The following is an 11,815-nucleotide window of genomic DNA, read 5'->3' as shown; positions in this document are numbered from 1 at the left end:
ATAACTCTTTTTTTCCATGATGAACTATTGGCATCCGTCCTATAGTTTTCCTTTTTAGACTAAGGAGAAAAGGTGCCTTAGTGAGAAGAGGGTTATGCCATAAGAGAAGGAGGTCAACTTCCTCAAATATACAATATGGATTTTGGTCATGGAATGGAGTTGGACCCTATGTCGTTTTTTGAATTAATTAGAGATGGAAATGGGCCAAAATCTTATCCGAGTCCGATCCAAATTTTTTTTTCAAACTTCGGATTGAGCTTAGGCTCGAATTTTTTTGAAAAAGATCAGCTCGAGCCCAACCCGAGCGCAGGCCCAAGCCTGACCTAAACCTGATTAGGCCGGTCTGCATTTTATTGAGTTCAAATGTATTGTTGGATTTTCAGAGAATCTCTTCCTCTCCTTTTTGCCTTGCTACTTTGCGGTTAATAGAAGTATGCTTCGTCTTATTGGCATTCCATCGAACAAATGGTGTGTAACAATATGTTGTCGCGAGAGCATTCGTGAGGAGAGAGGACTATGAACGACATCTAATCTGTGCGGGAGCACCCAAGGCAATCATAACATTTATGAACGAGCTGCTAATTAAGAAAGTCCTTGTGAGACGAGCCCCTGTCTCTCCACTGGCAAAATCTGATGGTCTTAACGATGGTGCTAGGAGAAGAAATCCTAGGCCCAACTTTTGAGCGAGGAGGAGTGGGGAGCTCGGGCATACGAGCAAGGAGGAGCAACCGCTTTTTATGATTGTCAATTTGAGGTTGTGATGTTAGACCAAATCCATACAATTGAATCAGGTTGGGCCAGACAGATCTTGATTCAGGATTTATGGGCTCATGATACACCTAATCCAGCCCAAATAGCAAATGGGCTCTATATTTAAGCCTACACTTGAAGCTTGACTTGAAGTCTCTCCATTTTTTTTTTCTTTTCTTCCTCCTCTCTTCTTCGGCGGAATGGGGATTCTCATTCCTCATCTATTCTGGAAACAGGGGACTCTCATCCCTCACGTTCTCAGGACCAAACGCCTCCAGCAGGCCATGGTTTGTGTCAGCAGCTGCTGGTGCTTCTCTGTTGGAAGACCGGCGGCCAAGCACGATGGAGATACGACAGCGAAACGAGAAAGAAGAAGAAGAAAATAGGGCATCACCAGTTCCGATCAAACCCAACAATTTTTCAGTCTTAATTCGTGATTCCAGGACTTAGAAAGATAGGGAAAAGGATCAATTAGATAACCAATGGCCCCTACCTTCATTCTGGCGGTCGGTGACCTCGATTTCCGGCAGCACAATGAACGGAAACAATGGCTTTCCGAGAGGAGAAAGAAGAAAAGAGTAGCCGATTGACGGTGATTTCCGGTGGCTACCTCAAGGAAAAGATCTATCGGGCGAATTGAAGGTTTGAGGTCGAAAAAACTTTGACTTCTCCTTTGGGAGTCCCTTTTTCCACTGTAATTTCCAGCAGGTGCGTTGCACGTGCTGGCTTTTCCCCTCTTCTTTTTCCTTTTCTTTTTAATTTTTTTATTGGGACTAGGTTCTGGGATCATTTTTCTTGCAAATAAATGAGATACGAGTCTACTAACTAAATAGCCAGCTGCTTTAACTCTTTTATAGATATTTTCTCGCTTACATTGTCTTCAAAACTTATTCATAAAAACTTGATATCAAAACAGAATAGCATATAAATTGTGACTTTGTTGGTTCATTGATTCTTAAAATTGACCTTGGGCTTGGGTAGATTCAATAAGGCGTATCTTTTAATTTATAAAAAGACAAAACATTATAACTACTTGCATAAAAAAGGATGATAAACAAGTGGATAACACCATTCCAACTTGAAACATGTGTGAGTTAAATAGCATATCAAATTATTCATGTGTATCATTAACACTTCATTGATTATTTGACCACAATTTTGTTCGTTATTCAAGGAAACAAAAATGAAATTGTTTTCACTATTAATAGAATGACTTTAGTTGGATGTTTCACTTTAACTTATAAAAATACACATGCAAGCATAGTCAAATATTTTTGAATTTTAAATGAAACATTTTTTTTAAATATGTGATTTGATATTTATTTTGAGAAACAATGAGTAAGAATATCTCAAAGGGCGAGAGATCCATATGTGTTTCCATTGCTTCAGCACAAATACTTGCAAATGTGATCATTAGGACATGCCCTCATTCACTGGAAAAACTTAAAATAGGTAATAATGTTTATAAACTAGCTCCTTCTTCCTTAATTGATTCAAACTCACTCATGCACAGTGGGAACAAATCCTTAATTTTTTAACTTACATCTATTTCTTCTTCTCAGTTTAAGAATGTGTTTTAACATAAAAACAATCTAGTAAATAAGATTCAATTCATAAATTGACATACAAGTGAAAGACATAGTTCAATCTTTGGACTTTTACCAAATTAGGTCATAGTTTTTGTTAAAATATGTATAACATAAAATAGATGATTTTAGTGGCAAATATTCAAAATTTCATTGGTTATAGCTGGTAAACAGACGACCATCCATAGTTACTTTACAGTTTAGAAAGCTATCACAATATTTTATGGCAGTCTACTAGACATTTCACTAAGTATAATAGGTACAATTTATAAAAAATAAACTATCATATAACTCTTAAAAAATATTAATTATCATACAAGCGCGTTGATTTGGAAGTCTGATTGTAACAATATAGCAAGACTATTTTATATGTACTCTTTTACTACCTAGTTATGTGAAAATAAATATTTGTTTTTTTCATCAATCAATATACTAAGATTTAACATATCTAAATTTTCATTATACATACACATAGTTCTTCTAAGAATAATCATGTTAGCATCGAATATTTGAAACAATTGAATTATAATGTAAAGTAATAACCGATCATTTTGTTTAAAATTCAAATTCTTTTATTATTACACTTAAATAATACTTTTTATAAGTTATGGTATATATATAGGTAAATGCAGTGGTTGCATATTATATATCTTATATGCAATAATATTCTAAAATATAGTTATAAATTTATTTGTTTCAGTTAGGCTGATTAAAAAACTAAAAGAAAAATCCAAAAACCAAATGTAAAATGAAAAGATTCTATATGGTTGAACTGCCATCTAGCTAGTATGGTGGTTCTATTAAAATTTTTTGTTTTCTATATATCTTGAACAAGACAAGTAATTAATGTAGTCAAAGGAAGAGATGCCTAGTGACAAATGCTCTCTCTTACTTACTATAAGTGTGTGTTGCCCCATCTCCTTCTGGCCGTACTCAATACTGTTCTTTATCTTGTCTCCTTTGCTTCTTTTAGCACTTCAATGGATGGAAATATGGATCTTTATTTTCCTAAGGGTCTCAAGCTTCTAGTTGTAGATGATGACCCATTAGATCTTAAGATGGTACGAGAGATTCTTACATCTTGTAGTTATAAAGGTATAGATTTTTACACCCCCCCCTCCTCCCTGGCCTTCCTTTGGCTAAAGAAAGTATTTTTGTTGATTGCAAAGTGCTTCTATTTTTAGAGCATGGATTCCAGTGTCTCTTACCCTCTTTGGATATTTTGTATACATGGATCCATAAATGCTCCTCCAAGGTAGAGTAATGCTAGCTTGAAATCTAAATTCTTTCAAAAAGGAGGTAAGATTGCTTTAATGTCCTTAATTTTCTTCACCCTAGCTTATGCTTTTTTACAAATTATTCTCCAAATATTTAAATATTACAATTTTGTCTTAGATATCTAGGATTTTCAGTTAGCAGTATCTTAACTTTCAACAACTTTGTGCTTGCTTTTGGTAAATTAATGTCTCAGAAAAAGTGTGTTTTTAATCTAGTGGTTTCTTTCATGAAAGTTATTTGTTGTTACACTCGATTCAAATGTATATGTAAGAAATTGAAAACATGATGGAAAATCTCCCAATTTACGAAAGGGATCCATGAGAGAAAGAGAGAAAAATTATGAATTTTATAGTTGCATGTTATTTTTTTTTTTATTGATGATACTTCTTCTTGGAGAAGCATTATTTATTTCATGTAGGTTGTTATAATTTATGCTTGCTTCTGTCTTGATCTCTCATTTTCAGTCACTACATGTGGAAATCCACGATCTGCACTAAGACTTCTTCGAGAACGACACAAGGATTTTGATCTCCTTTTGGCTAATGTCTATATGCCAGAAGTTAGCGGTTTAGAGTTCCTCACCATTGTGAAGGATGAACTAGATCTGCCAATTATTAGTAGGCATCATCCTTTCTTATAGTTTTATCATATGTTTTTTCTTCTTCATGCAACTCATTGTTTTTCTATTTTTCTGTCATGAAATCATTTTGTGGGATGCAGTGATGTCACATGATAAACGGTTGGAGACTATGAAGATATGTCACAAGCTAGGAGCTTGTTTCTTCGTGATTAAACCGTTAGATGTCAATACTGCAAAGAACCTTTGGCAACATATCATCTTCAGTGCCTGCTTTCAAAGAGAGAATTTTGAAGGTGAAACAAGAGAATCAAGCTCAAAACGGGCATCACAAATATCTGACGCAATTCTAAATGATCAAACAGAAAGAAAAAAATCATAAAGGGAAAAATGTATTGATTGCTAATACTGCAAGCCAATGTGATTCTCTCAATCTTGAAAACACAATGGAAATGGAAATTTCAAAATCAAGTGAAGCCAAGAAAGGTAAAGGGGGGGAACAAATCACTAGCAAAGATGATGAAAACTCTAGAAAAGCGAGGAAAAGGAGGGTTTGGGATGAGTATTTAGAGCAGAAGTTCCGTGTCGCCAATGAGACATTAGGCAGAGGTTAGATGCCATAGTTCCACAACTCAAATAAAGAGAATTAATTGTTCACCTTTGAGTATATATTAACAACTTCCTCATGAAATGATTTTTTATTTTTCTAACTGCTTTTTCTTACTTTAGATGCTGTTCCAAGCAAGATAATGAAACACATGAACATTGAGGGCATAACGCGAAGACAAGTGGCAAGCCACTTACAGGTTTAATTAACTTTGACTTTTTTTTTTCTATTTCTTTACAAGCAAATTGCATTTTGAATTGCTAGACAATGTCAGTGGTATGTAATCTTCATGACATAATTATTAGTACATTCTATATAAAATGATCTTGTATTTAATGAAATTTAGTACAAATTGAAGTTATCAAACTCTGCCATAATCTATTTACAGTATATGTTTGTTCACATTTGGGACCTAGCAAATTGACATGCTTGGAGCAGTAGGAAACTAAAAATAAATAAATATAAGCTTGTAGCGAGACTGCAAAACTTCTTGACTGGAGGCTGCTTCACTTGGTTTTTGTTCACGATTCCTACTTAATTAAGGATAGTCAAGTCAAGTTGATTGGGGATTTGTTAAAAGATGATAGCTCTAATAGTTAAGAGTAGTCCAACTTAACTAAAGCTCTACTTCTTGCCCATTCAGGTCTTGGTCTAAAATGACAGGCTATGGAATTAACTTTGGAAAGATCATAATATTATTCTTAGGAGATGAACAATTTGTATTAACTATAATAGAGTTATCCACAATTATGTGCTTGATTACAAATTTAGCAAAAATACTGGCAAGATAAGCACAGTGATCAATAATTGAATTAGGAAGTAGGAAAATTAAGAATGGGAAACAATTAATAAGAGCTGTTGATTCTCTTAGAAATATGAAATATTTGGTTGCCATTTTTTTCTATGAATTGAGAGGACTTTCCATTATGTTTGTATTTTGGTAATATAAATCAAAATATCAGAACAATCATAACAAATTGATCTATTTTACTAATTTCAAATAAATTTAGAGGTCAGGAACCAGAAAAATATATTCTTTAAGCAAACAAAGAGAGAGTTAGGAATAGCACACAGATAATACAGTTTTCTTTCTTTTCATCTGCATTGTTTTCCTTTATATTTCCAAAGTTCACTCGAAGGTTGCTCTGAAGGAACATATGAAAATGATAACATCTTCTTAATCATCAATAAAAGGTGAAATTTTTTGGTTGCATTGTCTTTTGCATGGGTTCGACCTTGTAGTTGACTTGCTATTCGTGCTGATAAATGTTGAAAATTTGAAATTTGTCATTTAGACTCATTAAAGTTATTGTCGTTAAGGAAAGCTAGATCTTCCAGATACTCCACAACAAGTTATTAATTCAACTCAAAGTTCAAGTTTCTTCGTTGAATTCCAAAAAGCATTGTGGTCTCATGCTTCCTATTATTTGATGGTGGCAATCTCTTTTCCAAATGCAGAAGTATCGTTTAAAAGAAAAGAACATGCCATTCAGCCCATCAATTCCTGACATGTTTGGACCAGGCACTGAAATGGCTCAATTTAAACAAGTTTCCAATCAATATGGGCTTTTTACCACACAAGGCTGTTTAAATTGCGTCACCCTGAAACCTTCAGTTCCTGTCACTCAAATGCTTTCATTTGGATTGCAACTGCCTCTGAGTTTTAACAGTTATCCTAATTTAACCTGCATGCAATCCTGCAATGACAATTCGGGCCTTCATCAGCCTAAAAATGAGAGCCAGAACCAACTAGCTTCACATTTTGGAATGACTGCAGAGATCCCATCTTTACAGTCTACAAGCACCTTTGCCACTAACGTGAACAACGTTATGGGATTGGGAGGTGTGATTCCTTGTTCATTTGAAGCAGCCATTCAAACACAACAACTAAATACTGATGTCCAATTCTCTTCATCCTTCAGAGCAATTACCCAGATGCAACAATTTGATTGTGGTACTCGAGTCTCAGAATCTTTCAGAGAAATCCATCAGCCACAACTACTTAATGATATGGACGAAATATCTGATAGCAGTTGCAACTTAGTATCTGAATATACTGATGCTGGATTGGTTGGGAACAACTCTAACGATATTGATGCAACTCAGTGCAAGGCAAATGAACAACATACTCATCTGGTTTCAGAAAATATAATGACAAATGATGCTTGTGTTGATGGAGCAGCAACGAATGCTAATCAGTTCTCAATCACCGATTCTGAGCAGCAGCACAATGTAAGTGAAGAAAATACTCTTTTGGTTTCAGAGTATACGAGAAATGATCTTACTACTAATGGGGCAGTGATAAATGCAAACCAGTCCTCAGTTAATAATTTTGAGCAGCAGTACGCTGGTTCTCATGTTGTGGAGAACTCCAAGGTAGTAGAAGAAGAAGATTTAAATCATAGCACAGAAGACTTTGCCTGTGGTGATGATTCTTGGCTGTTGATGCTTGAAGACTCTTTTGAGTTTGACTTCATTTGAAGATAGCTGGAAACGTTTTCTAATTAACCCTCATTGTAGTTCGTGAAGTCCTAGGCTAATAATGTTGGTCATCAGTGTATTGTCTTGCAATGTAATATATTTAAGATGAGCTTAGTTTCTAACATCTTCCATAGGACTGATGATATGAATGATCTGTTCTGAAAAAGTCTAGTTCACCCTATTAGGTGTCATTTCATCCTTCTCTTGCTGATAATTCATAATTCATGAGGTCACGTTCTGGAGAGTAGGTCCATGCACTTTTGGCCTGGAGGAATTTTTTACTATGGATGTTGGTGGTGGATTGTCAGTTTCTTAAGTTAAATGATTTTAATTCTTCTAACCAGTAACTTTGTAATCGAGATTGACATGGGGCATATTTGGCTGTTGGTAGGGTTTTCTTTGGGTTTATTTCTTCTAGTGGAAGCTGATATATATTGTGCTGCTCTTATTTTTCTTACGTTTCTTTAGGAATTTATTGAACCTATAATTTCTTATTTAATGAACAAGGAGCTGGCCAAACCTGCTAGCTCCCCTGTATAATTTTCTCAGAATATATTCATTAAGTCAAATAGTTTATATCGAAGCCACAAAATAACGTGCAGGTAAGTGCAGCCACAACAACTATCTATTTGTCACCTGTTGTTACCTTAAATGTAGTCTTGCATACATGGATAACCATCTCACTACAGGACAATGGAGCATTGCCGATGCAAAAAATGGCAATTTCTGTTGCTAATAAGCATCGCAAAATTTCTTTCCAATGCAAACACAAGCATCGAAAAAGTGTCGGTAAGTGAAGAGTGAAAATTAAATTTATCGATGCTCCACGAAAGCATCGGTAAGTTTAAACACTTACTGACGCTTATGTGAGTCGCTAAGTTATGAAAAGGTGCCGATGCTTTTAAAAAATATCGGCAAATTTTAAATAGTATGGATGCTTTATAGCGTTGGTAAATTATGCAACCAGTGTGATGCTATAAAGCATCGGCAATGTCTTATGCCAGAAGAAAATAATCCAAAATAATTTAGTAATCTATGCCAAAATATATAAAATTAATTTAAAATTTATAAAAAAATTCAAACACCAACATAATCACAATCAAGGCTCTATATAACATCATAAACCTGTGAACTTGTCCAAAATTTAAAAGCAAATTTAAATACCAATATAAATCACAATCAACACTCTATATAATATTATAATCGATATATAAACCTATGAATCTATCCAAAATTTATAAATAATTTCAAACACTAATAAAAGTCATAATAAGTACCCCATAAAATATAATAAAATCATGATTACATTATCCATCATGTTTATGAATTACAATCCACAACCAAGAAGAAGAAAGTAAAAAAAAAATATTTCAAAAAAATATAGAGACATCGAACTATCAGTGATCTATAGGAGTATGATCATCATCGACTCTATGATTGTTGTAACTACCGGGAGCGTACAATAAAGATATAAAAACTTTATTAGTCAAGAATACTAAAATCATAATATAAATTAAATAACTAAGTATATGAACAAATATAAACATAGTAAGATATATACTTTATAAGAATCTACAAATGTTTGTAACGCGAATGTCAACTGATCAATCTGAGTCCTCATGATAGATATCGCAGTGTTATAGCTTTTTTTGATCGTCTCTATCTGCGCCTCCGCCTGTGCCTGCACCCATGCCTCCACTTGTGCCACACCCGTGCCTCCATCCGCGCCTGTAGCTGCTCCTCAATCCATGCTTGCATCTACTTCTCAATCCTGCCTCCATTCGAGCTTCGAGCATACAAATATCCATATTGCTAGAGCTCTATCTAGCATCTTGAATGTATCGGTGTACGTCGAATAACTGAATGAGATGATTCCAACTCTATAACCCCTCACTTGACTATAATGGTCTGGTCCCAGTAACTCTGTATCACCTAGACCTTGATACGACTGGCCTCCGTAGATGCTAAGGACTCTCCAACACACTCAGCAACAATAAATGAAGCTCTCTCCTATGTTCAAAAAAAAAAATATTAATTTATATTTAAAAATACAACTACAAATATTGTACTAAATTGTTATAAATATATACAAATATGTCTCTCGACTCGTCAATAACAAAATGGCCATTTCGATGAATATGAGTCATCCTATAAAACTTCAACTGATCAGGCTTCTTCATGCTTATCCATCTAAAGAAAACATAAATTTATAAAATTTATGAACCATAAATTTTAATTCACAAATTCTAAGAGTTTCAATAAAACTTATAAATATCATGATACATGATATGCCAAATATTATATGCAGTTTCATTAAGAAGTATGAGGATCATATATATACAAGTTAGTCTAAAAAAATCTGTAATATACTAAAGATTTTGACAGAAGTATATGAATTTTTATCTATATTGTGCGTAGCTCTTAGATCTCGATGTACGAGGAACAGACAGAGCTGCTCGTGTAGCTCTACCAATAATAGAATATACCTATAAAATAAAGTAAATAATATGATATATTATATATATATATATAATTTACGTTCGTAAGCAACAAAACATAAGATATATAATGAATGTATACAATTACCTATCTCCTCTCAAAGAACCAATAATGCACAAGCTCCTCCACTGATGAGGATCTATACACTATAAGAAAATAGACTCTCATCATTAATAGTTCGTCAGAAATAAGGTCGTCGCTAATTATAATTATTAGTGATGACAACAACCCCATCGTTAATACATATAATTAGTGACTGTATTAGCGACAATAAAGCCATCGCTCATTTTTTTTATTTTAATTTTTTTAATTAAAATTTTAAAAAATTATTAGTGACGACATATCCTGTCACTAATAATTTTTTATTTTAAATTTTTTTAATTAAATTTTAAAAAACTATTAGCAACAGTATTTTTCATTGTTAATACCATCACTAATAATTTTTTATTTTTTAAAAAAATCATAATTAAATTTTTAAAAACTTATTTTAATCATAGTAACAAGCAATTATATTTTCTAAAATCTATTGTAAATAAACTAATAATTATTTACCACAATCAAAATATAAAATTAATTATATTATATTAAAAATATAAATTATATAATTTTATAAATTTATACTACTTTATAAGTATCAAAATTATATATATTCAAAAAAAAATATGTGAGATCTTCCTCGTCGTTCTCCTGCTCGTGTACATTCTCTCCAGCAGTTAATGGATAAAACCAGATGTCTCAACATTCTATAATAAAAAAATAAAATATCATTAATAACTTTCGATACGCAAGCGTATATATCGATACGGAGGTGTATATTTTGATATACTACTTCAATTTTAAACAGATTGTTCCTACGCATTCCATTCGATGATACGGAGCTATAGATACTTTCGACCCATCGATTGGATAGTTAGATTAAATTTTTACCCTCTAGATTTCTTTTCTGGACTCAATCTAAACATGTGAAGCTTCTAAATATAAAAATTTAAAATAAGTAAAAAAAATTATTAATAGACTTACCTACTGTGATGGCTGTAACGAGCCCAACTGATTGCATAGATACAGATTCTGGAGAATCTCAATGACTGTATCGTGGATGGCATCTCGAAAGCTCTGAGATCGTTGGCTCCAAAGCCTCTGCATGACCTTCTCCACATGTGCATTACCCCATGTCTAGATCGTCAAGGCCTGAGAGGAGGATGTCGAAGAGTATCGAGCTATTAGAGGGTCAAATCTATGGTCGAATCCTTTGATTCGACTTCTACACACCCTTTTGGTGGCCCTGAGCCATCCCTAGAGGTCAAGGAGGGGTTGAGATGATGGATCCTCATTGTGCCACGATATGAGATACTCCGCGTAATCTATCTATACAATTTAAAATTTATTAGTCTATACATATCAGTATATATATATATATATAAACTTAATAAATAATATTTTAAGTTGTTATCGTGATTTGTCGAGATCTAAAATCTAAGTAACCACCAATCCTCCTAGACTGGTGTATGGCCTCCCATATCTGCAGCTGCCCTGATTTACGATCCAGCTACCGTATCTACAATAAATAAATAATAAAATCATATTAATTAAAATTATATATGAATAATTTAATATAAAATTAATTTAAATGTAAAATTTTTATCAATCTATCGGTCACAACATGTGTGCCAACGAAGCCACCGATGTGTTTGATCGGATCCTGCTGGGTGGTCTGATTCTGCCATGTATTCTGCCACCTACCAAAGTACTCCTTAGTGCTCCATCAGTTGTAGAGGGCCTTCCATATGTTAGCTTGTATTCAATGATCTGTATAAGACTTCCAGTCCGATGGTGACTCGAAACTGGAGTGCTCTATGACGGACTATCTAAGGTTGTACAGTCCATCTTGGAGCCTACGTGTGGCTACCTCCTCGAAGGTCCGATGGTCAGCCTCCTCATTTTGAGAAGTTCGAATCGATAGTACTCTTATAAGTAGAAGCAAGCGTATATTAATAAATAGAATATAAATCTATCATAAATTTAAAAATTAAATATTTT

At 33.7% G+C, this 11,815-nt stretch overlaps 1 protein-coding gene across 1 annotated transcript; it reads left to right on the top strand.

The window, feature by feature from the left end:
• Positions 1 to 919: 919 nt before the first annotated feature.
• Positions 920 to 7,475, top strand: LOC105059747 (two-component response regulator ARR18). The gene is given in 6 exon segments (XM_073244666.1): positions 920 to 1,458; positions 4,079 to 4,231; positions 4,335 to 4,548; positions 4,550 to 4,800; positions 4,921 to 4,997; positions 6,257 to 7,475. Coding segments are annotated over 5 exon segments (1,632 nt in total). The 5' UTR covers positions 920 to 1,458; positions 4,079 to 4,164; the 3' UTR covers positions 7,280 to 7,475.
• The last annotated feature ends 4,340 nt before the right edge of the window (positions 7,476 to 11,815 follow it).

The sequence above is a fragment of the Elaeis guineensis genome, chromosome 10, assembly GCF_000442705.2.
Source record: "Elaeis guineensis isolate ETL-2024a chromosome 10, EG11, whole genome shotgun sequence".
NCBI classification, from domain to species: domain Eukaryota; kingdom Viridiplantae; phylum Streptophyta; class Magnoliopsida; order Arecales; family Arecaceae; genus Elaeis; species Elaeis guineensis.
This window is presented reverse-complemented; position numbering and strand designations above follow the sequence as displayed.